This window comes from Chinchilla lanigera, unplaced genomic scaffold, assembly GCF_000276665.1.
Source record: "Chinchilla lanigera isolate Chin_1 unplaced genomic scaffold, ChiLan1.0 scaffold00166, whole genome shotgun sequence".
In the NCBI taxonomy this organism is placed as follows: Eukaryota; Metazoa; Chordata; class Mammalia; order Rodentia; family Chinchillidae; genus Chinchilla; species Chinchilla lanigera.
In genome coordinates, this window is record NW_004955567.1 from 1,605,571 (window position 1) to 1,632,903 (window position 27,333).

At 50.5% G+C, this 27,333-nt stretch overlaps 1 protein-coding gene and 1 pseudogene across 1 annotated transcript in view; both read left to right on the forward strand.

Moving 5' to 3' along the window:
• The window catches only part of LOC102013981, a 32,410-nt gene extending 9,814 nt beyond the window's left edge, over positions 1–22,596 (forward strand). The window contains exons 3-11 of the mRNA XM_013509232.1: positions 249–393; positions 3,208–3,333; positions 3,402–3,490; positions 4,641–4,817; positions 10,595–10,834; positions 14,932–14,970; positions 17,469–17,695; positions 19,128–19,259; positions 21,489–22,596. Of these exons, the coding sequence (XP_013364686.1) occupies positions 249–393; positions 3,208–3,333; positions 3,402–3,490; positions 4,641–4,817; positions 10,595–10,834; positions 14,932–14,970; positions 17,469–17,685 (1,033 nt within the window). The 3' untranslated portion in view covers positions 17,686–17,695; positions 19,128–19,259; positions 21,489–22,596. The remainder of the gene's footprint in view (positions 1–248; positions 394–3,207; positions 3,334–3,401; positions 3,491–4,640; positions 4,818–10,594; positions 10,835–14,931; positions 14,971–17,468; positions 17,696–19,127; positions 19,260–21,488) is intronic.
• Positions 17,687–24,599, forward strand: LOC106146305 (annotated as a pseudogene).
• Positions 24,600–27,333: the final 2,734 nt, after the last annotated feature.

Below are 27,333 nucleotides of genomic sequence, written 5' to 3' on the forward strand. Positions count from 1 at the left end.
TTTTTTTGGTTTTTCTCCGGTACCGGGAACCGAACTCACGACCTTGCGCTTGCCAGGCAGGCGCTTTGCCGCTGAGCTAAATCCCCAGCCCCTCCTGGAGCATCTCTCATCTCACTTTTTCCTCCCTTCCATGGGGCTGAGCTCTTTCTTCCCCGACCGGAATTTTCTGTCTGAACTCTGAGTCCTGGGGGAGTTTTGTGGCTAGACTTCGGGGAGGGAGACACCGGCTGAGGTCCCTGCACCCACAGCGCCTCCCGCTTCTGCCCCAGCTCCTGCCGAAGCCTGGCCCTCCTGTGGAGCTTCTTCTACCTCCTGTTCTTCCACACCCTCAGCCTGCTGGGCCTGCTGACTCCCGTACACACCTGTACAACCCAGCTGCTGTTGACACTGAAGGTCAGCCTGGACTCCCCCCAGCCAGAGTCTCACTGCGGCTCCATTAGCGTCTCCTCTGCACCTCCTCCCTACTCTTCCCGAGGTGATTACACAAACCCTGAGTGTGGGAGCGGCGTTCACCCCTCACATGCCCAGGAGCAGACCCTCACCTCTCCCCTCATTCTGGGGTAAGGAAAGAGCCCGCGTGCTGTAATAGGATGAGTGCTTTGGCACCTGGGCTGTGCCTTTTGACCCCGCTTTGCCAACATGTGGTCCTTAAATTGTTTTGCATATGAGGAAAACTGTTTTGCATGTGAGGAAAACTAGCTTGGGGAGTACCTGGCCAAAGTACTGTTCTGGGATCCGGTGACATTAGTGAGCTGAACGGTCACATAAGGTGGAGAAGTGACTTTTTCAGCATTCTGTGTTCTCACCGAGAGCTGGCGCATAGGCAGGTGCCAGTCAGCTGCAAGGCGACTTGCAGGGAGACCATTTCGGGATGCTTCGGGGCTACGGGCCACAGTGTGTGGGACGGCCAGTGCCGCAGACTGTGCCAGCCACGTCAGCACCCTGCAGAGCGCACAGGGCAATGGGCAGCAAGGTCCGGGCCATGTAGGGCTTTGTCTGCTATGGAGGACTGGGACCTCCTTCTATGGGGGAACCAAGGTTCCTTTTTTTTATTATTATTAAGTTTATTGGCACAATTTAGATACACATATACATTCATCATAGGGAATTTGTACATGATATATCTTGGTAGCTCTTTTTTCCCTCTCTCTCCCTTTCCTTCAACCCTTTTTCCCCTCCTTATTTACAAAGCTCTGTCTCCATTTTATTTTCCTTTTCTCATTTTAATTCTTTTCCCTTCCCTCTTTCCCCTCCCTAGTTGCCCTTCCTTTTTGAACAATTTCTTCGCATTTCACAATATATGCTATATATTTTTGGTTCTTATTTGCACTTTCAGTTTCTCACACCAGAGAGACCATGTGGCATTTATACATGTGGGTCCGTTGTATTTCACTTAACAGTACGGCCTCAAGGTCCATCCATTTAGCTATAAATTTCTCAAGTTTATCCTTCTTTACTGCTGAGTGGTACTCCATTGTATCAAAAAGCCCCACATCTTCTTTATGCATTCCTTGGTTGATGGACATTTGGACTGTTTCCAAGATCTAGCTATTACAAACTGTGCCGCTGTAAACATGGGTGTGCATATATCTCTGTGGTATAATGCTTTTAATTCTTTTGCAAAGATACCAAGAAGGGAAACAGTTGAGTCAGATGGGATGTCTAGTCCTAATTTTTTGAGGAATCTCCACACTGATTTCCACAGTGGTTGTACCAGTCTGCACTCCCACCAGCAGTAGAGTAAGATTCCTTTTTCCCCACAGCCCAACCGGCACTTGTTATGGGTTGATTTCTTGGTGATAGCCATTCTTTCTGCAATGAGATGGAATCTCAGCATTGTTTTAATTTGCATTTCTCAAATGACCTGTGTGATGTTGAACATTTTTTCATATATTTATTTGCTATTTGTTCTTCTTCTTCTGAGAAGTGTCTATTCCAGATGCCCATTTTTGGATTGGGTCTTTAAATTTGTGAGGGCTCTGATTTTTTTTTAATTCTTTGTATATTCTAGGTAGTAGTCCTTTGTCTGATGAACAGTTAGCACAAGGACCAATATTCACTGGGAGAGCTTTTTGGTTTGTTTCTGGAAGAGAGGATGCAATCAGTTTTGCAATCAGTTTTGCATGATCAGTTTTGCAATCAGTTTTGCATATTTAGAACATTAAGCTATTCATCCTGAGCTGGTGACACATGCCTATAATCGCAGCGCTCTGGGAAGCTGAAGCAAGATCATGACTTCAAGCCCAGCCTGGACAACTTACAATTTAGGAAGGCCTTGTCTCAAAAACAACAGGAGACAGAGAGAGAGAGAGAGAGGAGGGAGAGAGAGAAAAAGAAAGAGAGAGAGAGAGAGGAAAAAAAAAGAAAAGGACTGGGTATGTCCCTCAGTACAAGGTCCCGGTGACAGACAGTAGCGGCTTGATGTGCAATCAGTGGCGGCTCAGAGCCCCAACAAGAACTGCTGCTGAGGACAGCTAGAGGGGCTCATTTGCATCAGGGTGGGCAGGATGGAGAGTAAGTGAAGGCTAGGCAGGGACCCTGGACCAGAAGCAGGGTGCTGTTACCCAGGGCCTGGCAGGTCGAGGAGGGCAGGTCATGCAAAACGGAAGGAAAACGTGTTGTACAGAGGCCCCCTTGCCCTTGAATGCAGCTCTCCAGGTTGCCATCTCCCAGGAGAAGGAAAGTGCTGCTCGCATTCTTCTGCCTTCCTCAGTGTTCTGTTAGCCCTGTAGGAGGCCGGCAGACACTTCAGGACTGGGCCCTGTGGGACGGTAGAGGGTAGATCTGGAAGGGCGGGTGGGACATCCTCAGCCCCGCAGTGGAGGTGTGGAGAAGGAGACAGACAGAAAGCTGAGCGGTTGGGTGCGGAGCGGTGCGGCTTCTGGCCTGAGCAGCTCACTGGATGGGGTGGCCGCTCTGCTGGAGAGACAGGAAGATCTGCCTCGGGCAGTGGGTGACACTGCTCCCTTTTGGACGCATTACAGCTGGCAAGTCTGGAAGGCTCCAAGTATGAACGGTGACTGGGCAGCTTGCTGGGGCTCTGGGCTCGGCGAGGTCCAGATTGGGGTAGTGTTCGTGTGTGATTGGCTTGTGGACCGAACCTAAGGCCACAGGACTGCATGAGCGCACATGGGGACAGCTGGCGGAGAGAGAGGAGGCCCAGGATGGAGCTGGAAGGGTGTCCCACCACTCCGGGTGTCCCACCAGGCCCTCCCCTGCTGCGGGGAGCGCCTCCAGCTGTCCGCAGGCAGCCTTTGCTGTGGGGGCTCTGAGCGCCCTACTGCAGCCCTGAGGGAGGTGCCGCTGACCGCTCTGCCTGCCCGCCCCCAGCTGGTGAGTCTGGCCAGTGACGTCCAGGACCTGCACTTGGCCCAGCGGAAGGAAATGGCCTCGGGCTTCAGCAAGACGCCCGCCCTGGGGCTGCTGCCCGAAGTTCCCTCCTTGATGGAGACGCTGAGCTACAGCTACTGCTACGTGGGGATCATGACAGGTGAGCGGCCTGCCTGACGCATGGCCTCTCCCCCTCGCGCTCACTCTCTGCCTGGAGTTGCGTGGTGTTCCGTGTCCGCTCCGCTGCCCCGGACTGTCCCCACTGCTTCTGGACTGTCTCTCCCATGGGCCTGTTCTGGGTGTGTGAATCTCACATGTGCGAGATTTTTGTAAACTTTCAAGGTTTGCACACCCAAGTCTTCTGCTCCTCCCTAGGCCACTGCACCACCGTGTTTCCACTGATTACCCCCTAAGGCCAAGCCTGCTCAGTGAGGAGCGGGCTCGTGGGTAGTACCAGCTCTCCCTGCTGGAGTTCAGTGGCTTCCTTGTTACACCCTTAGGTGTAACACCCTCAGCCCATCCTCATGCCTGCAGGCCTGGGCGTCCTCAACCTACCCCACCCCATCTCGTCTCCAGCTGCTCTACCTTCTGTGACTTATATGAAAGTCATCCCATGTCCAGGTCTTGTCTGTCTGTCCCCATCTATCTTAATCTCAGTCCTCACTCCTAGGGTCATTGTCCCATCTTTCTGTCTGTCCTGTCTGGGTCTCCCTCCACTCCCCTCCCCTTCTCCCTCTTAGTCTCTGATCACCCATCTCTTCTGCCTCCACAGGCCCGTTCTTTCACTATCGCCCCTACCTGGATGGGCTGGAGCAGCCCTTCCCGGAGGCCATGCCCAGCCTAAGCCTTGTCGCTAAGGAACTTTTTGGGCCCAGCAAGAGATCACTGAATCTCAGGCCTAGAACATCTCCCTAGCAACCACCTCCTTTGGAAAGATGCTTCCCTAGCAACCATACTATCCCAGGGCTCAGAAGGGACCACACTTGGTAGGTTCTGTGAATATGCTGAGCTTGGTTGCTGAAGCACTCATAGCTTAGCAACTGTTCCCCTGCAGGCTTTCTGCAGCTGTGGCAGCCCCCCATTACCACGAAGAGAACCCCACTGTTGGTGAATGGTGCTCCACCCTCCCGCCCTGCTCGCCCTGGCCTTCCTTCTCTGTGCTCTGGCAACTCTGACAGCCGGAGAGCTACTACCTGGCTAGAGTCGCTCCTTAGTTAGTGTCAGGGGCTGGGACAAGAGTAGACGTGGGGGGGGGCGAGGTGTGCCTGGCTGAGCGGCATGTCTGTCCCCGCCCTCATCCCCACCCCCAGTCTGGAGAAGGCGGCTGCCCTGGAGTACGACTACGAGACCATCCGCAACATCGACTGCTACAACACAGACTTCTGCATGCGTGTGCGGGAGGGCATGCGGTACTGGAACATGACGGTGCAGTGGTGGCTGGCACAGTACATCTACAAGAGCGCGCCTGCCCGCTCCTACGTCCTGAGGTGAGGGCGCCCTGGGTGTTGGTTGGCGCAGCCCGTGGCATCCCTGCTGGAGCCCTGCCCCTAGCGCTGGAGAGAGGTTTCATTTAAGATCCTCCTCTTGTAACAGAATTGGAGGATAGTGGGTCCTGTGGACACAGTAACCAAACTGTCCAGAAGTTTGGTTCTGCAGGTTATTTAGAAACCTTGAAGATAAACTGACCTCTTGCTTTCCTCAGCTGTGAGATATGGATAATCTGGTTCACAGGATGACAGCAAGGATTTAGTGAGGGAAGGCATGGAATGTGTATAATGTAAGCCCTGAGAAATGACTCTTCACTAATTAGCTTATATTATTTTTTTATTCTTCTGATTTTGTGTATTATTTACCTAGTGCTTCCAAGCCCTCTGTCTTCCAGCTTTTGGTTTTTTCCAGTCCTCGGGATTGAGGCATGCTACCACTGGGCTACCAGCCCTTTTTACTTTGAGATAATGTAAAAGTTATCCAGGTTGGCTTTGAACTTTTGATCCTCTTGTTCAGCCTTCCAAATAGGTGGAATTACAGGTATGTACCACCATGCTTAGTATAGAGTCTGCTAGGCAGAGTTACCTTTTACAGTCACCAGAGGTGGGAACTTAAAATATCCCCACATTAAGTGCATAAGGCCCTGGATTGGCTCCCCAGCTTTGCAAAAGGAAGGAAGGAAAGTGGAAGAAGGAAGGAAGGAAAGAAAAAGAAAGGAAAGCAAAGAAAAGAAAAGAAAAAAGAAGGAAAGAAAAATGTCTCTGGCTTGTGTGGACAATGTAGTACAAGTGGAGGAGAGAAGAGGTGGGTGAAAAAGGAAGGTAAATCTGTAGACCTTTGGGGTAGCCAAGTAGGAGGCGATGATGAAAACACGGAGCTCTCAGGAGGGAGCAGTGGCCCAGAAGTAGCCAGGTTTGGGAGCAGAGCCGGGGCTCGGGGTAGACTTCACGTGGGTGCTGAGGAGAGGCGTGGAGCTTGACTCCCAGCTGGTGGGTGCCAGGGTGGAGGACACAGGAGGTCCCAGGAAGGGGACGATGCAGCAGGAGGGAGATCCGGGAGTGGAGGGTGAAGAGCTAGGCTTGGGTTCGGATTCTTACCTCCCAGGTGACTCAGATTTGCAGCGGGGCTCCTTGGATAGGCAGATAGCTATGCGATTCTGCCGCTTCAGGGAAAGCTGGTGTTAGGAGTGGACCCTTAGATGTCATCAGGTGTGGATGATTCTTATAGCCCAGATCACTTCCTTTTCGGTGACCACAGCCGCCCCCGCATACCTGACTCCATCCTGGACATAGCTGCTCCCATCAATATAGAGTGTGATGTCCGGATCTTGGAGGGGGACATCAGTTAAGTCGCTCCTCAAGCTAGATGAGACATTTAAAATGTCCATACAGTCATGTACTGGCGGCTCAGGATCATCATCCTCGAGGAGGGTAGCGGGGTTTAGAGCTGTAGTAGGCAAAAACTACATGGGTGGGGTCTAAAAGCAGGGCCTGATATTGTACTATCCTGGTGTTCGACAGTCAACGATCAGGGGGACTTTTTAACAGGTTTACCATTGCATGAGGGGCCACAATTTGAAGTTCTTGACCAAATGTCAGCTTTGTAGCCTCTTTTACCAGGATAGCTGTGGAAGCAACGGCACACAAACAGTTAGGCCAGCCAGCGGCAGTTGTATCAAGCTGTTTGGACAAGAAAGCCACGGGTCACTTCCAGGGTCCTAGATATTGAGTAAGGACTCCCTTTGCTATCCCTTTTATTTCTGCCACATGAAGTTGGAACAGTTTAGTCAGATCTGGAAGAGCTAGAGCAGGGGCTGAGATAAGGGCTTTCTTCAGCTTTTGAAAGGCTTGCTGTTCTTGGTCAGTCCAGATCAAGTCACCTTTTTGGTCACCCCCCGTACTAGCATAGAGAGGCTGGACGATCTCAGCAAACCCCAGGATCCACAAGCAGCAATAGCCGAGGAGACCTAGGAATTCTCTCACTTGGCGTTTAGTTCTGGGAGTAGGAATTTTTATTATGGCCTCAATCCTTTTTGTAGACAGAGTTCGTTGGCCTTCTTTCAGGTTGTAACCCACGTAGGTTACCTGAGATTGGCAGAGCTGAGCCTTTTCGGCCGACACACGATAGCCCAGCCTGTCTAGTTCTCTTAGGAGTTCCTCCGAGGCCTGTTTGCAAACTTCAAGAGACCAGGCCAAGAGAACATCATCTACTATTGTAGAATTGTTACATTAGGGTGCTATTGTCTATATGGAAGCAAGTCTCTGCTTAATGCTTCATCAAATAAAGTGGGCGCATTTTTGAAACCTTGTGGCAACCTAGTCCATGTCAATTGGCCACTTCCTCCCGTCTGGGGGTCCACCCATTCAAAAGCAAAAAGGGGTTGGCTTACCAGAGCCAGCGGAAGAGTGAAGAAGGAATCCTTGAGGTCCAGCACAGTGTAGAAGATTCGGCTCGGAGGGAGAAGACTCAGGAGGGTGTATGGGTTGGGGACCGTGGGATGAAGGGTTTCCACTCGGCTATTTACCTCCCTTAAGTCCTGGACTGGCCGGTAGTCTGTAGTTCCTGGCTTTTGAACCAGCAGCAGTGGAGCGTTCCGTGCTGACTTGCAAGGCACCATTATGCCCTCTGTTTTGAGTCTTTGAATGGGAACACTGATCCCCAGGCATGCCTGTAAGCTTAACGGGTACTGATGGACATGGATAGGAGTTGCCCCTGGTACTAGAGATACCACAGTGGGGGGATGATGAATTGCCAACCCAGGGGGTTTGCCTTTTGCCCAGACCCCAGGAATCTCTGTCTTCCAGGCTGAAAGCAGGACATCGAACTGGGTTGGGGTTCCTCCTCAGTTAGCAATAAGCGTCCCTCCATCAGGGGACACATGAAAAGAATCATTGGGGGCCTGGGGTCAAATTCAGGTTTAGCGGCAAAGGTTATTTGGGTAGAGTCCTCCCCAAAGGAAATTTGAGCCTGTAACTTATGAAGCAAGTCCCGGCCAATCCAAGGGTAGGGGCATTCAGGCATAACAAGAAAGGAATGAGTCATCTGTTTGGCCCCCAGATTCCCGATTCTAGTTTTGGTCCAAGGGCACAATTAGTTTTCCCGTGGCCCCTTGGATGTGGGTCTTTGTTTCTGACAGGGGGCCCGCAGGTTGCTGTAAAACCGAATAGGTGGCCCCTGTGTTGATTAGAAAATCGACCGGCTGGCCCCCTACTTGTAAAGTTACCCTGGGCTCCCGAGGGCCGAGAGAAGAGCCCTGACTCCCTCAGTCTGTTTCAGGAGCGGCTGTCAGAACCTGGCTGTGACTTTCCTTTTGTTTTCTCTTTGGGCACTCATTCTTCCAATGTCCTTCCTCTTTGCAATAGGCACACTGATTTTTGCCGAGAGCTACCCTCTTTTGTTTAGTCTGGGGGAAAAGGGTCTTTTTAGTTGTCGATCCATCTTTTTCTCCCATAGCTATGAGGACCTTGGCCATACGTTTACTTAGTTCTCTCAGAGCTCCCCTATTGTTCAATACCTTTTGTGCTATTTCTACCAACTCTGTTAACGCTTTTCCCTCAAATCCTTTCATCCTTCGAAGTTTTTCCTGATATCTGGGGCTGATTGAGACACAAAGGCAATATTTATGGCCCTTCAGTTCTCAGGAGCCTCGGGATCTATAGGAGTGTAGATCTGGTAAGCCTCTTGGAGGCATTTGAGGAAGGCAACAGGAGACTCCTCAGATCCCTGAGTAACCTCAGTGACTTTAGATAAATTAGTAGGCTTTCTAGCTGCTGCCCTCATAGCCCCTAAAAGAAGCTGGCAATACCGATCAAGAGCCTCCTTACCTTGACTGGAGTTGGGGTCCCAAGCAGGTCAAGTCAGAGGGAAAACATATTCTTGTTGGTTCAAGTCTCAGGTGCGCTGTCCCAGGACCACTTTTCGGTCCAAACCTCGAATTCTCTCTCTCTTCTGATGTGAAGAGGGTCTGTAACAACTGTTGACAATCATCCCAAGTAGGCTGGTGAGTGAAGAGAACAGACTCCAAGAACGAAATAAACCTCTGGGGATTCTGGCTAAAGGACGGGTTCTGGTTTTTCCAATTGTAGAGGTCACTAGTAGAGAAAGGGACATAAACCATAAAGGGGCTGGAGGAGTCCTCCCTAGCCATCTCCTAGAGGGGTAAAAGGGGAGCAGGTGCAGAGGAGAGGGTCGACAAAGGGGGCTGAGGGGGGCTGGTGAGAAAAAAGGTGACCGCTTCGGGTATGGGAAGGGCTAAGGGGTGAGATAGAATCTGAGGAGATGGGAGCAGAGGGATAGGGAGGTGGACGGGGTAGACGAGGATAGAGGGCAGGGGATTTGGGGTCGGAAGGGAGGACAGGCCTTTTCTAAAGTGCCTGAGAGCACTTCTTAGCTGTGGGGATTGCCACAGCCACAGTGGTTGCCCTGCTGTTGGTGCCGCAGTGGGACTTGAACTGGCAAGTCTTAACCCACTTAGGCGGATCCTGGACCAAATCTAGCCAAGCCTGAATGTAAGGAATCTGGTCAGGGTGTCCAGGATTGTCAAGGACGACCTTGTGGACCTGGTAAACAAGAGAAGGGTTAAAAGAGCCCTCCGGACACCAGGAAACTCCTGGAAAAGAGGGCCACTCCAGTTCACACAAGGTCTGGAGTTTGCGAGGGGACACAGAGTCCCTATAGTCAGCAGCTCATTGCCTGAAATCCTGAAAGTGATTAAGAATACATTGCAAAGGTGACATGGAAGCAGAAGCGGACTGACCCATATTTAAACTGACAAAAACAAAGACTGACGATAGACAGGTTACCAGTAAACCAAAAGCCACCAGCCGCTGACGTGGTCTGCAGCTGTGTCTCTGAGGCCTTAATGTTGCATCCAACTCCTCAAGAGACTCCCGAGGGGCACCCCAATAAACAGAAGGTGTCTTACCAGTAAGAATCCTGACGGCTCATTCCTACAAAACCAGAATGAAAGAATTTTATTCTTTGAGACCAAAAATCTTCCCGGGGCAGAGGAACGTCTGAGATTCCCCCGAGAAGTAATAGCCTCAAAGAAGCCTTGGTTCTTTATTTAATCCCAATAATGGGATCCCGGACGAGCCCCCAAATTGTAATGGGTTACTCTGAATAAAGAACCAAGACCAGAATCCAAATTGGAATTTAAGAGCCTTTATTAGCCGGGCCGGTGGCTGTCAGTCTGTTCTCCACGCAGGGAGATGCTGAGCAGCCCCGGACCAAAGAATGCTTGAGCTTTTAAGCTTGAAAACCACATCCTGGTTGGCACACCTGTCTTGTGAAAAAATTTTTGCAAGAGTAGAAAAGCGGAACCTATCGGTTTCAGCAAGCAGGTGTTGTGAAGTTCAGAATGTTCTCAGAAGCATATTTTTTTTTTTCAAACTAAAGATAACAGTCAAGCACAGTTTCTCTTTCTTGGGTCAAACTGACATTTTTCCCTGCACCCAATAGCCCAGTAATTTTCTGTCTGTTTTATGTGTTCGCCACAGGTCCAGTGAAGGAAAGCTAAGGGCCTGGAGCACTGGATTTAGGGAAGAGGGCTGGTGCCTATGGCCTTGCATCTAAGGAAGATGGGCTGTGGCCCTAAGGGAGGAGGACTTGGGCCTGAACTCCTGAGTCAGAGAGAGAAGTTTGTGGGCCTAAACTCTGTTGGTATGAGGGAGGAGGACTTGGGTCTAGACCTTGGATCTGTGCAAGAAGTGCTGGGGATTGGTCCTCTGGGCCTGAGGGACAACACTTGACTCCTGAATCCCACCATATTCCCCAGGAGCACCTGGACCTTGCTGCTGAGCGCCTACTGGCACGGCCTGCACCCAGGCTACTATCTCAGCTTCCTGACGATGCCACTGTGCCTGGCTGCTGAGGGCTGTTTGGAATCAGCCCTTCGGGGGTGGCTGAGCCCCAGGGGCCAGAAAGCCTGGTATTGGGTGCATTGGTTCCTGAAGATGTGTGCCTATGAGTACATGTGCATGGGCTTCGAGCTCCTCTCCGTGGATGACATACTCCGGTACTGGTCCTCTGTCTACTTCTGCATTCATGTCTTGGCTCTGACTTGCTTGGGAATAGGGCTGGCTTTGGGGGGCCACTTCCCCAGGGGGCAGAAAATGGCATCCAAGGCTACCAGCCTCACCCCGGAAAAGTTCAGGGAGGAGTAAATGACCACAGTGCTCTCTTCCGTAGACAGTCAAGCTACAAATCTTTTGTCTGAAAATTCTGTGAATCAGTCTAATATTTTATCCTTTCCCAGCAAGAGTCCCTGCTGGACTCATAGGCTGAAGAGAGTTTCCTCTTCCCCTGCTAACTATCTTGCCTTTGAATCAAACCTGGAGTATCCCCTCTGCAGAGGTCTCCCTGCTGTCCGGCCTTCTGCCTTGTGTCCAGCAGCCCACCTCTTCCTCCTCTGGAATCAGGCTGCTCTCTACCCACATCTCTCTCTGCCCATGCTCCAGCTTGCTATGGTTCCAAGAGGTGCTGCTATGAGTGAGCTATTCCAGTAACATAGACTGTACACATTTGTGTCTTTGCACAGCATCAGAATTTATGGAAATGTAGTAAATTCAAAAGTTACGTGAATTTCATCAGCCTTATTGGGCTGCATTCTCATGCTTTCACTGTGAGCCAGGCAATCAGTTTTGTTTTTTTTTTCCAGTCCCAATATCTATAATATTCAAGTCCCACATTACAGTTCACACAATAACATACATCACAGAACAGCTACAGAGGGCTTAAGAGCAGCTTCAGGATTTGAGACAGATCACCTGAAGAAAAAAAATCATGAAAGAAATATTGGAGTTAAAACTTTGAATGTGTAATAGATAAGGATAGATTGGATGTAATAGATACCTACAGATACACACATTCTTCTCAGCACCACATGAAACTTTCTTTGAAATAGACCATGAGCTAATAAAGCGTGCTTAATACAAAAGAATCAAAATCAGCACATGCATATTATCAGATCACAGAACTTAGTGACAAAAAGAATCCACAGAATTATGCAAACACATGGAGATTAAGCAACGCACTCTTGAGTGGGTCACGGGGGAAATCTGTTCCTAGAGTAAAATAATAATGCCAGTACAGTTTACCAGAACCTATGGGGAAGTTTATAGCTGTGAATGCCTACATCAGAAACAACCCAGATGCCTCCCAGCAGATGAAAGGATAAAGAAAATGTGTTTACTTAAAATGAAGTACTATCCTGAGTAAGTTTTAGGTAAATGGAAGTACCTCAAGACCATAACTTTAAGTGAGAGAAATCAGACACATGGGTTAAATATCACATTGTTTCTCTTGTGTGAGAAACCCAAAGGGTAAATAAGGAGCAAAATGCAAGATTATATTGGGACATAGGAAGTGTGGAGGCCCACTGGGATGGCTCCCCCTGAAGGGAGACAATTTGTCTTCCTTTTGGCTAGCCTTTGCCCTAGTTCCATGTACTGATATGTACAGAGCTGGCTAGGAAAATACCCCCTCAGTTGGCTTTAAGCAATGCAAATGGGTCTAGCTGAGGTGCTGATGTGTAGCCTTTGAAGCAATGACAGGTCAGTGATACTCACCTATAGCTCCCTACTGCTAAGCATGAACTAGGCTGAGAGACACTGCCGTCAGGTGGATTGAACCTGGAGAAAGAGGCTGTGACGTCCCAGAGCAGAGAGCCAGACATCAGAGCTGAAGCAGCCAACCCAAAACACAAGATACCTCTTCAAACTGTGTTGTACAGATTCCTCCGAACTTAGAGACTACCTGTTGCTGAAATCCAGTACTCTTTCTGCGTGCCTCTCTGCATACTGCGGAGGTGCCGTTGTGTCTTCAGACTAGCCCAGTGCTCACTTCGGCAGCACATACATTCTAGCTAACCCAGCTCAGAGGACTCGCATGTTTCCCACCATTCTCACAGTCACTCAACCCTGAGCTGCTGCCCTCTTCACAAATCATTAAAACTCGGGTTCGGCCCTGGGTCACGGCCTTCGTTCTGGTTAGCCATTTTTCTAACCGGACTTAACTACCTTTGGCTCCCCACAACTGCAGATGTGTGTTTGTCTCTTTATTCTCACCGTGGGTTGCACTGGAAGTGGTAGATTGGAATTTACTTACTAGAATTCCAGTACCTTTTCCTTGGGATTACAAGTATAAATTTATCCAGATGGGTTCTTATAGGAAGAACATGTTCAAATGGAAAGGCCAACAAGGGAGAGGAGAAGGAAGGAAGGGAAAAGGGATTTAAAAACAATGGAAGGGGAAAATGGAAACAAAGCTTTGTAAATGGGGAGGGGAAGAAGGGTTGAAGGGAGTAGATGGGAATGGGAATAGAAAAATTAAGATGTGTACAGAACGAATTGCCTACGATGAATATTATCATGATGTATATAAACTAAAAAGAGGGGCTGGGGATTTAGCTCAGCGGCAAAAGTGCCTGCCTGGCAAGCGCAAGGTTGTGAGTTCGGTTCCTGGTACCGGAGAAAAACCAAAATAAATAAATAAATAAATAAATAAACTAAAAAGAAAAAAAAAATGGATGTGGTGGTGCACACATGTATCCCAGCAATTGAGAGGCTGAGGCAGGAGAATTGCTGTGAGTTCAAGGCCAGCCTGAACTGCATAGTGAGACCCTGTCCAAAAAAAAAAAAAAAAAAAAAAAAAGATTAAGAAGGATACTAGAATCTTTATTAATGTGAATATAACTTTGTAATGACCACATCTGTAAGTAGAAATCAGAGGTGATATGTGACAGAGAGTTACAGTACATAAGGACTGACTAAACCTGCTTTGAAAGTAGAGAATCACACTGTGTAATAAGATAAAGAGAAAAAAAGAAAGAAAGAAAAGCAGAAGGAACCCAGATAACCTAATGATATACCTCAAGGGCCTGGAAAAATAAGAATAACCCTAATCCAAAGCTACTACAAGGAAGAAGTTATAAAAATATGAGCAGAAATGAAAGAAATTGAAAAAGACAAGATACAATCAATATCAAAGAGCTGTGTCTTTGAAAAAATAAACGTAGAAGACAAACCCTGACTCAATCTTAACCAAAAAAAAGGAAAGAGAAGATGCATAACAGTGCAAGTAGACATGAAAAAGTTAAAATGACCAGGATGTGGCTGAAATCCACATCATCAGTAACTATTTTAAAAATCTGTACTCTGGTAAATTGGAGAATCTGGAAGGAATGGATAGATTCCTAGGTACATATGAATTAAAACTGAACCAAGAAGATATAAAAACCCCAAGTAACCCAATAGCAGGCAATGACATTGGATCAGTAATAAAGAAAAGCCTAGGACTTTATGGATTCACCCCTAAATTCTACAAGAAATTCAGGGGAAATATAACACCCGTAGTCCTCAAACTCTTTAGTGAAATTGAAAGGGAAAAAGTGCTGTCATTCTTGTTCCTAGAAGCTAGCATTATCCTGATTCCACAACCGTAGACTCAACTCTGTAAGGAAGCTACAAGTCGGTCTCTAATGAGTGTGGTGGTCTCATGACCCCCGTGGGAAGCCAAGACTCGGAGACTCCAAATTTGGGGAGCAAAGGCATTTATTCCAGGCCTGGCTGAAGCAAACTCATAGGACCGGCCCCGAGAATGCACGCCTCACAAGCTAAGCACATTGTATTTAAGCACAAAAACCACAAAGAAGGGGTGGTAATGGGGTGATAGTTAGTGGCAACTTCGGATTGGGGGATACAAGTTAAAGGTTGAGGTGGTTTTACATGATTGGTATAGGACAGCAGATCAAGCAGATGACGCATTTCTCTAGTGTACAAGGACAGCTAGTTTTTTCATTATGTCCTTTAAGGAAAATATTATTTTGGTGTAACAACATGTTTATCAGCACAGCATACCAGTCAGGTCACAAAGACTCGAGAGAAATTTCACAGCACAACTTGTTTATCATGGCTACTCAGGCGCATACAGAACAGCAATGTGGCGCAATAGCTAGGTAATAACAATGAGCAGAGATGCAAAGCTCCTCAACAGGACACTGGCCAACATTGTTGGTGGGAATTAAACTAATAACGACTGTGGAACTCAGTATGGACATTTCTCAAAAAAACCTAAGACAAGAAATTCCATTTGACCCAGCTGTTCTCCTTCTAGGTGCCTTCCTGAAAGAGTTAAAGACATCATATTACAAAGGTATGTGCAAGCCCATGTGTACAGCAGCGCAGCTCATAATAGTTATATCTCTGAAGCACTCCGTAAGTAGTCCATCAACAGGTGAATGGATAAAAAGAATGTGGTATTTATACGCAGTGTGCCATGCTCGTTAAGAGCATGCAGTTTGTTTGCACCCCATCTGGATATTTGGTTGCTTAAATGGACCTCATCAAGTGGGAAGATCCAGCTGGCTGAGGCAGGGCAACAGCTGGGGTTTGTCATTTGTTGCCTGTGTGACACGTGACAGGTTGGTGTGTGTTCCCAATGCACCCGGTGTTGGGTGCTCCTCCTCTTGCATGATCTACTGAAGACGTTTCCACCATTCTTCGTGTGTGCGGTAAGCTCACAGCCTGGTTCTCCTCCCATACAGCTCTGATAATTCATGCTCCCTGATTTAATTTTCCTATGTTTATAGGTTGCAGTGTTTTTATTGGAACGGTTTATTTGGCTCTTCATGGCACCTTTTTTTCTTTGTAAGCTTGGTGTGTTCAACATTTAGTGGTTTCCACAGACAATTAATCTTACGATTCTGCCTCAGAATTTTTGCTCACAATGGACCAAACTGCTGTTTTATAAGATGCAGTCCCTCAGGGAAAAAGTACTGCCTGAAATCCACTCTGTCATGAAACATGGAGTAACTCACTTCAGGGCACAGCCTGCTCTGTACAGCTGCTCTCCCCAAGAATGTTGGGGCCCGCGGGGTGGCGCACTGTGCCTTCCCGCACACTTTCCCTCCTTGGATCTGCAGTGTAGGAACAGGGGCTTCAGGACCAGACTCGGGGCGGAGGGCTTTGCTTGTGTCTTGCTCTTACTTTTAATCTCATCACGCCAGGTTTTTACACATCAGAGGGGTCATGGCTTTCCATGTCCTAAGGAGAACTAAGGGTCTGGTGAGCTGCTAGACACTCTGCTTGTGTAGCAGCTCCCTTCCGGGGTACTCTCGTCACCCTTGGCCTAAGATGGGTCAGAATTTGTAAGTCCTTCCCAAAAAGTGCCAGACAGGCGTGTTTGTGGGAGTGTCTGTGGAGGACAGACACGTGCCAACCTTTGGGCACTGAGTGGCACTGTGACGATGAGTGGCCTGCTGCTGCTGCTTTCGGAACTGAGGTTGACTGGCACCTTCAGGAGGTGACCAGGACTTCAGCTCCCAGGAGACCTCTGGCAGCAGTGATCCTGAAAGTCTATGGGAAATGTACTGTGGTCTCTTTGGGCCCCCTAGTGGCCAGATATGGCCCTGCCCCTGGCTCCTTCCTTAGCGGGGGCTGTCCTTGTCCACCACCCCTGGGGAGAGAAGGAAGGCTGTGTGCTGTCATGGAAGAAGGAGAAGCCATCACCTGGAGTCGAAGCCTGGTGGCCCCTGAGAGGTGACCGCCCCCAGGGGGCCCACGGAGGTGGGAGGGGTGGGGGAGTGAAGAGCCATCAGCCTCTGGCCAGTTCCTGGGTGCTGAGGGCAGGAGGAGGAAGGGTTCCAAGTACTGAGTTTACTGAGCAAAAGGCACCTGGGGGCTGGGAAACTGATGACAGGAGGAATCCGCAGACCAGTGCTGGACCTGGGACTGGGCAGTCTCATGGGAGGGCCAGCGTTCCAAGCTCTTGAATAAACAAAAAAGAAGCTGGAGCTCGGACTCCTTGGCCTTAGGGTAGGAGCACTTTGGGAGGTCCATGCTTGGACCTTTAAGGAGAGAAGTCTAGAAGTCTGGACTCCTGGGCCCGTGGGGTGTAGAGGATGGGGATTCTAAATTGGGTCTAAGGAAGAAGGGACCGGGGATTCTAACTCCAGGGTCTGAGGAAGGAGGCCTCTGGAATCCTCGATCTGAGAAAGCAGAGCTGAACCCCAAACCTGTGGACCTCCAGGAGGAGGAAGTGGGGCCTGGGCCCCCGGGTCTGAAGGAACACGGCTGGGGTCCTGACCCCTATGTGTGAGGAGGAAGGCCGGGTCTGGACTCTTAGATCTGAGGGCTGAGGGCTGACCGCCTCTGTTGGGTCTATCTCAGGAAGGATCCTGAGCACCTCTGGGTCCCATCCAAGTACTAACCAGGGCAGACCCTGCTTACCTTCCCAGATCAAATGAGATCGGGCGTGTTCAGGGCGGTATAGCCATAGACCTGAGCACCTCTGAGCTGCCCACTGCAGGCCACAGGCAGCAAATTCTAGTCCTTGTTGGCACCAGTGCCTGTGGCCTGCGAGATCTCCCACCCACCTGGCTTGCAGTGGCTCCCCTTCCCCGCTGGCCCTGGCACCTCCTCCCCCATGTCATCTATAGCTCCCACACCCAACGCTGATCACATTCACCTCCCAGCTCTTCAGTGTCCTCCCTTAGGCGGGTGCCTGGGTCCCTGTGATATGTCCTTTCCTTTCAGCCCAGTGTCCTCCGTGACTGCCCCTCCAAGCCTGTCCCACAGAACCTACCTCTCCACACCCTGACCCCTGCCTCCACCCAACCACAGTGCACTGGCCTTGCTTCCCTCTTCCCCTAGCTGCCAGGAACGGTCTCCTCTCCTCACGGGTTGTCAGCTACCTGTGCTCAGTCTTCGCCATTGGCCTCCTCTGCCGACTCTGCACCCTGCACCAGTCAGCGACACCCACATCCTGACCCTGGAAGGGGAGGAGGGAGCGGTGGTGGTGCAGCCGCCTTCTCAAGAATCCCGAGTCTTGCTCTGTGCTCCTACCTCTGCGTTACAGTCTGTCTGCTAGGATGCTTCTGGTATGTAAAGACTAAGCGTACGAGATGGGTAGGTGCTCTCCCCGCAAGCTTAGCGTACAGGGGATACTCTGTATTAAACACACACAGGAGCGATCTGCTTCCTGAGGGGTAACAGCGCTGCTCAGAAAACAACTAGGAGTGATTTGTCCATTCATTCATGTTACAAAATGTATCTGTCATCTACCAAATCATAAGCATTGTTCTAAACGTGTGATATTGTAGTGAATGAAACAGAAAAATAGACAAGCAAACCAAAACAGAACCTGACCTAGTGGTGGGTCTTTTGCTTTGTTTGTCTGTTTCTTTGAGACAGTGTCTCACTGTGTAGTTCAGGCTGGCTTTGAGCTCGCTCTTGAACTCAGGATGGCCTTAAGCTCTCACAGCAATCTTCCTGCCTCACCCTCCCAAGTGATACGATCACAGGCATGTGCCACCACTTCTGACTGGACCCACTGGTGTTCATACCACATCAAGGAGACGGCGGATAAGCAGAGTCAGTCAGTTCCTGTGCTGGAGGCCAGTCGGGCCTTGGGTCGGCGGCTATATTACTAGGTGGCCCGGGGAATCTTTGTAGAGAATATTTGAGCAAAATTACTGAGAAGGTGAGCATTTCCACCATGTACACTCCTAGGGAAGAGTATTCCAGGCACAGGACAGCAAGAGCAATTCAGGAGTGAGTCTGGTGTTTTTGAATAGGAGTCATTGTAGATTCTTGAGTAAAAAGACTATCCTGATCTGATTTAGGTTTTTAAAAGATCCCTCTATTAGTTTGTAAGAAATAGAGAGAGGGACACAGGGAAAAAGAGGAAAATAAGGAGAGTGTGTGTGCTAATGAAATAACAAGGTGGTCCAGGAGAGCTCCCTGTTACATGCTCCTTCTTGGTGCAGCCAGGACTCAGAGTGACCTCAGGAGAGGATGTGACCCTGCTGTGTCAGTCCCGGAGCCCGATGGACACTTTCCTTCTGTCCAAGAAGCGGGCAGCTGATCCCCCCCTGCGTCTGAGATCAGAGTCCTGAGCTCAGCAGTCCCAGGTGGAATTCTCCATGAGAGCTGTCAGCTCAGCCCTTCGGGGGGACCTACAGGTGCTATGGCTCCCGGGACTCATTCCCCCACCTGCTGTCACAACCCAGTGAGCCCCTGGAGTTAGTGGTCTCAGATGAGGAACCCCTGACTGTCGGGAGCCACTGGAGCTGGTTATTGGTCAAGCGGTCAGCTACCTCAGTACTGAAAAAGGCATCCTGCCAGACAATTACAGTCATTAGTCACTAGGCAATATTACCCCCTCATGATACTACCTTTGCAAGTGTATAAAATAAACACCCCTACTGTTGAAGTCAGTCCTCTTGCTCATCAGGCAAGAGGTAACTCCACCTGACCCTGGCTATTGTCTCTTGTCTTTATTTTCTAAGTCCTCTCATCGTTTTCTCCCAGGGACCACTGAGAGACCACCGACTCCCACACCTGACTCTGACCTCTGACCCCGTCCTCTCTGAGGTCTTCAAGGCCCTCAGGGCTGTAAACCCAGGACCTCTCCAGCAGGAATGGGAGGACGAGGCCTGGGAGGTCAGTGTGAGGGGACCCACCTCAGAGGGGAGGAGGCCTGTGCAGCGGGGGGGGGGGGGTGTCTGAAGCAGACCAGGGGTGCAGGGAGGAGAGCAGAGACTTGGGAGGCCCTGACCTCAGCCTGCTGTTGTACTGATTCCCGGATGTCTTGGGAGCCACCTCCGCAGTTCTCACAGCTGGACACTGAGGCCCGTTGCTTGCAAGGTCCCCAAACCCGGCAGTTCTGAGTCATAATATCTCATAACCTCAAGGGTGGGCTTTGTTCAGTGGAATTGGGCTCGGGCAGGGGGAGATTTGGGCCAAAGCAGGGGGAGGAGCAGCAGCTGAAGTGGGAATCAGGGAGCCCAGGCCCGCCCATCCCGAGGAGGCTCTGAGGACCAACCTGTCACCCCCAGGAGTCAGGGCACTGCTGGGAGGGTCCGGGGTTGGACTGTGGGGCGGGTGCAGCCTCCTCTGGAGACGCTGACTCAGACCAGCCCCTCCTGTGCGGGCCTCAGTTTCTCCAGAGGTAAAGAGGAGGCCTGGCCCTGACCTTCAAGTTCCTCTCCTGCTGAGCTTGCTGTGAGCCCTGCAGAGGCGGCCTCCCAGGGGAGCCTCCAGGATGTGACTCTGCCGGGGTCCTGCCCCCTGTGCAGTGACGGTGACAGTGTGCAGGGCCAGGGCAGGGCGTCCAGGCTTTGTCTTACTTGCTTGTCTCTTGTTGGTGAGATAAAATACCTGACACCCAAAGTTAAAGGGGAAGAGGTTTATTTAGCTCATAGTTTGTAGAGGGTTCAGGTCATAATCGCCTGGGTCCAAGGTAGGGTGGCTTGATAGAGGGGCATTGCAGACGAGAAACAGTTCATGGTGGCAGAAGACAGCAGAAGCAACAAGGGACCTTAGCATCTTTCTGCCCCTTGTATCTTATCCAGGCTATTTAGGGCAAGTAGCACTCACACCCTTAATCCTAGCGCCCTTGAGCCTAGCACTGCGTCATGAATCAAACCCAGCATCACACACCCTAGATCCAGCCACCTCTGAAAAAGCCCCGTTTATGACTGCATGAGGCTTTGGGTGGACATCTAGACACAAACCATAACAGGCTCCTTCCCAACCGTGAGGGGAGCTGCTGTCAAGGGAGAAGGGAAGTGAGGACGCAGAAACGAGTGAAAATTGTTGACGGAGAGTGAAAGAGGGGCTGCTTCTCATAGAAGTAGGGAAGTCAGAGAGCGGGCTGGAAGCAACACACTGCACACAGTGGCTCCCAAAGGCAACGCCAGCCCTGGAACTGGGTGCAGACGGGTGAGCGTATTCCCCTCGCACCTCCTCCCTGTTGTCTCGGCAAAGGTCTCCTGCCTCAGCCCACCCAAGTGCGGACAGATCTTCCCACACCCAAAACCGATCAGCTTGCCCTCCATCTGTTATTTTTCCAAAAAGAGAATTAAAAAAAAAACCAAAATAACAACATAGACAAAAACAAAACAACACAAAACAATAAAAATGATACAGGGTTTCAAAACAAAATGTTAGGAATTAACAGTGGTTGTTATATTACCTATTGTTATCTTCAACAAAGTGAATTCCTACCATCTTGTTTAGTGAAGCTCCTATCCGGTTAAATAACCCTTAGTAACTGTGGGCTGATCAGGCCCACAATCTCCCAAGTGAGTGGACCGCGAAGGCTTAAATAGATGAGACAGTGGAAATGATTTCAGGGCTCCAGGAGGGACCCACTCTCTTACAGCTTCAATATTCTCTGAGTTTAGCCAACGATTTCTCTGGGCAGCCCGTATTTATTTGGTTTATAAACAAAGGAGGATACTCTAGAAATGGGGAAATCTGGGCTGTACTTTTCCAAGTAATACACTACGTTAATTTAGGAGAACTATGTTATCTCCAGGAAGGCCTTCACGGCAGGAATGAGATGGAATCTGTAGCTGCAATCTCATTGTAGTTAATTGGGGCTGGAGCCAGACATCCTCAGCTGTGGCCTTGTCTTGTCCTTTGAGGTGTCACAGCTTCACAGGCCAATACAGGCCTCAGCGGTGACCAGGGACTCACAGAGGTTCACTTACTATGAGTCCACTGCCCACCTTCAGACAAGGTGCCTAAGCTTCAGACAACTCACAAGTACACATGGAAAGCCAATTGGTTAATATTAAATCCTGCTCAGAGCCACTTTGTAGTGGTCTCCAACAGCTCTATATTGTTTCTAATGTTTTTAAATTATTTTTTTATTCTCTTTAACAGTTTGATCAATCTTGATCCTTCTGTGCTGCTGGGGAGCTGAAGCTGAAGCATCCATCCTCTGACCTCATAGTCTGAGTCCTAGGGGTCCCGGGGAGGGGGCTGCTGCTTCACCAATGAGTCATGCCTAGCACCATGACTGCACATGATGAGGGCCCAGTGGGCATGGCTGGGTGGCATGGACAATGGCAGGAGGACACTGTGACCATGACAGGAGGTCTGCAAGAGGAAGGGGCTTGTCTGTCCCAGCCTGTAAGTTTCTGTAGAGACAGAGCTGGGTCCAGGGAGCTGACAGTCAGGACTCAGCGCATCTCTGCTGTCGTCCACCTGCAGCAGGAACCTGCATCTTCCCCGAGCATCTCCAGGGCTGAGGAGGACTGCCAGGGTGAGAAGAACCGTGCTGTGAAGATGGACGGGCTGAGGGAGGGAGGAGCCCGTGGGAGGCTGTGAAAGGAAGGACCAGCCCAGGGCAACCATGGGCTGGAAGGGGCCAGCTCAGGATGGCTCCGGGTCTCTTTGCGCCCAGGTCAAGGGACCAGAGGAGGACAGATCAGGAAGACAGAGTGGGTAAGTGAGACCTCATCCTGTCTGAAGTGTCTGGAGGAGCATATGCTCACCCTGCATCCAGGCTAGGAAACAAGAGCCAGCGTGCAGGGGACTGTGGTGGTCTCACGACCCCCGAGGGAAGCCAAGCCTCGGAGACTCCAAATTTGGGAGACAAAGGCGTTTATTTCAGGCCTGGCTGACGCAGACTCTTGGGATCGATTCCGAGAATGCGCGCCTCACAGACTAAGCACTCTGAATTTAAGCACAAAAACCGCAAAAAGGGAGGGGATGGGGTGATAGGAAAGCAGATCAGGCAGGTGGTGCTTTGCTCAGTTGCACAAGGACAGCTGGTTCTTTCATTATGTCCTTTTAAGGGAACATTATTTTGGTCTAACACAACATGTTTATCAGCACAGCATAACAGTCAGGTCACAAAGACCCAAGAGAAATTCCACAGCATAACATGTTTATCATGGCTACTCAGGCGCATACAGAACAGCAGTGTGGCGCAAGGTTATAACAGGGACGGCCGTTCCCCATCCTCTGGGGCTGCTGATGTGACATCCTCCGGAGGGCAGGACCACACCTCTCGGTGGCCACACCCTGCCAAGGACTGTGGTCTTCTCAATTTGCACAGCTGTGGCCAGTGAGAGGGGACATCATGAATGCTACCTTCCTGGTCGTGCTCTGCCTGGGTGAGACGGGAAGAGGGGAGGAAACACCCTGGTCTGAGAGGGGCCCCACCCCACATTCAGGCCCTGCTCCATCAGGAGACCCAGGGTTCAGCAGGCGCTGGGGAGCACAGGACCCCCTCAGGCTCCAGGGCGAACCTCTCACAGGGAACTCTCTTCCAAGGCTGAGTCTGGGTCCCAGGATCTGAGTGCAGGCAGGTGACTGTGTCCAAGCCGTCCCAGGTCCCTCCTCCTCCTGGGGACAAGGGGCCACCCCTGGGCAGAGGGGATGGAGCACAGCAGGGGTGGGCTGGTGCTGGGAGGTCTGCAGGGTCCTGGGGCTGAGCGCTGGGAGCTGAGGGGAACAGGAAGTCCTGGGACCCAGCTGTGATTTCCCTGCAGGGACCCTCCCCAAACCCAGGCTCTGGGCTGAGCCACCATCTGTGATACCACGGGGGAAACCTATAACCCTCTGGTGTGAGGGGCCTCTGGGGGCCCAGGAGTACCATCTGTACAGAGAGGGAAGACAAGTGCCCTGGGACAAACAGACCCCAGTGGAGCCCAGGAACAAGGCCAATTTCCCCGTCCAATTCATAACAGAGCACCATGCAGGGCAATATCACTGTTTCAATGGCAGCCCTGCTAACTGGTCAGAGCGCAGTGAGCCCCTGGAGCTGGTGGTGACAGGTGAGGGGTCACTCAAGGTCCCAGCCCCAGGCTCTGCCCTCAGGAAGGGGTCTGCTCTCAGGGGTGTCCCCCTCTCACAGCCCAGCCCTGGGGACAGCGTGGGAGGTGTGAGTCCATTTCACACGCTGCCTCCTTCTCTCCTAGGAGTCTCCAGCAAACCCAGCCCCTCAGCCCTGTGCTGACCTCAGGAGGGAACGTCACCCTCCAGTGTGGCTCAAGGCTGGGATTTGACAGGTTCGTTCTGACTGAGGAAGGAGGAGACAAGCTCTCCTGGACACTAGACTCACAGGAAGGTTTCAATGGGCAGGTGAAGGCCCTGTTCCGTGTGGGCCCTGTGACCCCCAGCCACAGGTGGACGTTCAGATGCTATGGCAGGTACTGGAGCCAACCCCAGGTGTGGTAGGAGCCCAGTGACCCCCTAGAGCTCTTGGTCCCAGGTAAGGAAGTCCTCACCCTATCTTATGTAATCCTGGGCACCAAGCAGATTGTTGGGATCCTTCTCCTCAGGACAGCCTCAGAGAGGATGAGGGGAGCCTGAAGCTGCTGAGCCAGAGACCCCGGATGTGAGGGACAGAGATACCCACACAGCAGGACAGGAGGGCAGGGCATGGCAGGATCCAGCCCCTCAGCTGGCTTCTCATCACTCCAGGGCTGTCCAGGAAGCCCTCCCTCCTGACCCAGCACGGTCCTGTCCTGGACCCTGGACATAACCTGACCCTCCAGTGTCGCTCTGACCTCGATTCCCTCTGTCCAAGGAGGGGCCAGGTGACCTGCCCCAGTGCCCTGGTGGGCAGCCCCAGGCTGGGCTCACTCAGGCCAACTTCCCCCCCGGGATTCTCGGAGCGGCTCCCTCCCTCTGTTGACCTAAAACCCTCGTTCCCTTCAAGGGAGGATGGCGGCCCTTCTGTGTGGATCACACAGGGCTGTGGACACTTTCTTTCTGTCTGAAAAAGGGCCAGCCAGTCCAGCCCTGTCTCTAAGTCCTGAGCTTAGCAGTACCAGGCAGAATTCTCTATGAGTGCTGTGAAGTGAGATCCGGGGAGATTCTGATCTCTCCTGACCTCTCTGACCTCTTTGTCCCCATCCCCAGACCCACAGCCTCAGGATTACACAGTGCAGAACCTCATCCGCATGGGCCTGGCTGGCCTGGTCCTGGTGGCCCTGGGGATTCTGCTCTTCCAGGCTCAGCACAGTCAGAGAAGGACCCAAGACGCAGCCCTGAGATGAACACAGGGTCTAGCCATCAGTGCTTACCGAAACTCCATGGGGGGTATCAGTCTATCCCACCCGGCAGTATGGCACACGGATGCAAAATAAAGAAAAGAGAGAAAATTTTGCTGTTGAGGAGCTCCCAGATGACCCAGTGTTCTCTATGGAACAAAAGGCCTTGTGTCCAAAAGCTCATGGCTTTTATTGGTATCAATCGGGGAGGTGGGTGGAGGTTGTGGCAGTATGCTAGGGAAAGCAATCTTGCAGGCATGGCTACAAAGACAAGCAGAGAACTTTTTTTTTTTTTTTTTTTTTTACCAGGCATACTGCCTCAAATTAGCAATAGAAGCCTAGTCTGATGTATCCAAGTTTGGCACCTTTACTGAAAGAAAGGTGTAATTCTTCTGAGTCCCAAGGCCTCAGAAGAGATGTTATCTCATGTCTTAGCCCAGGTTCTCACAGGCTCTTGCTCAAGCCTCCATACCAGCCATCAACACAGAACCTATTCTCACTCACTTGTTGCAGCTTTGCTATTAATGAAACCACTGGTGCCTCAGCTGGACTCAGTAACATTCTTTTAGCCAATTAAGGGAACATCTGTTTCAAGCTAAGAAGCTCTGCACATGTCAGTGAATAGGGTGAAGGAGAGGTCAGGGTAGGACGGAGGCAGGGAGCTTCCTTTCTGCAGAGAGTACAGCCTGGGTCTCCCACAAGTGCCCGCAGTGGTTGGCCCTTGGACAGAAACCCTACATGCCAAGGTGGTTCTAGAGGAAGTCCTGGATTCAAGTTGGGGCCCATCCACTGGGAGACCTGGGGAGGTGGCTGTTATAACCTTGCGCCACATTGCTGTTTTGTGTGCGCCTGAGTAGCCATAATAGATGGACTGTGCTGTGCTGTGCTGTGAAATTTCTCTTAGGTCGCTGTGGCTTGGCAATGGATAGGCTGTGCTGTGGAATTCCTGTTAGGTCGTTATGGCCTGACCGTTATACTACGATAATAAGCATGTTATGTTAGACCAAAATAGTGCTTCCTTAAAGGGACGTATTAAGAAACAGCTGTCCTTGTGTAACCAGGAAAAACAACACCTACCCAACTGACTTTGTTATACCACTCATGTAAGAACACATCAACTTTTAACTTTTATTCCCCAATCCAACGCTGCAACTAGTAATCACCCCATCCCCGCCTCTTTGCGGTTTTTGTGCTTAAAAGTAGAACGCATAGTCTGTAAGGCGCGCATTCTCGGGGTCGACCCCAGGAGTCTGTGTCCGCCAGGCCTGGAAATAAAAGCCTTTGGCTCCCAAATTTGGAGTCTCCGAGTCTTGGCTTCCCGCGGGGTCCTAAAGACCACCACAGTGACAAGGTTGGGTGCAGGGGAGTCTGCGGTGCTCTGTGCAGAGAACTCTCTCTCCACTGAATGGCTTTCCTTGGATGGCCCCGTCCTCCACCAGCCCTGAGCACATCTGCACTCACCACTCTCTGCTGCACTTTCCTGTAATGGACCCACCTTCCTTGCAGTCACCCCATTCCTCAGTGCATGATGTTGAGTCCATTTCTTCAGTTCCCACACAGAATCTGGTCTCAGTAACAGAACAAATGGGCGGAAATCAGATTCCAGGAGGGAGGGGAGGCTAAGGGCATGGGGAAAAAAGAAAAGAAATGTAAGAAAATGGAAAGAGAGCATTTGAAAATGGGGAGGGGATCAAGACTTGGAAGGAGCAGGTAGACATCTGTGGGGAAGAGTACAAAAAAGAATTAAAATGTGTTATGTGCTGTACAGATACCCGTGATGAATGTATTCATTATGCCCAGCCAACAGGTACTAGTCAAAAGTCAGATTCCAACATCTAACAGTTAAATCCAAAATGGCGCCCTGAGACGCCAACATGTCATGAAACGGCCTTGGGTGGTTTCTCTAGAAGTGAACTGGAATCAGCACTCTGGTGTTCATTGCACCGGCTCAGTGCTGCACTGCTCCATCTTGCTCTGAAAACAGCATTTATCAAAAAGTGTAGGTTGGGGGCATATTTCTGTAAATTGTTCCATCAGGTCTTGCCACATTTTTTTCTGAATTCAAGAGTCTTGGAGTTTGATATTCTGTGACAGAAACACATGCAGGTAACCAGAACCTAGACAGCTTGAAGTCTGGGTTCTGGTTAGTATTCCAGGCCACAGTCATCTCCCATTGTGGTTAGCATGCCAAGGTTCACACTGCAAATACCCATTTTAGGAAAATATTCCAGGTGTGGATTTTCCTCTTCATTAACCCTCCTATCCAAGATATCATCTGCAGCTTAAAGCTAGCAGACGCTATGAGGCTAAATCTACTCAACACTGTTCTCCTATTTCCTCCTGGAAAGGATGCACGGGTGTGACAACCATTTCATCACAAATCATAAGACAGAAGGGATGGATGGACAGGAATAGGAAATGACATGGTCGTTATCGTCATTACTGTATTTCTATGCAGAGTCAAAGATCAGAGGGAACAAGTCGAGGTGGAACAGAAGGAAAGGCAGATGCAGTGACTACCTCCCACGTGCTCCTGACTCTAACACAGCCTGGAGTCCCCACACAGACCCACACATTCTGCACTGAAAACACCTGAGTTCCTGGAGATGGACCTCAAGGGACTGCGCTTGGGTTCAGCTAACTGGGAGACGAGTCTGACACAGAGAAGACCATGGTCAAGCATTCCTGAGTCAGCAGATTCCCGTCCTCCCTCCTCTGAGCTG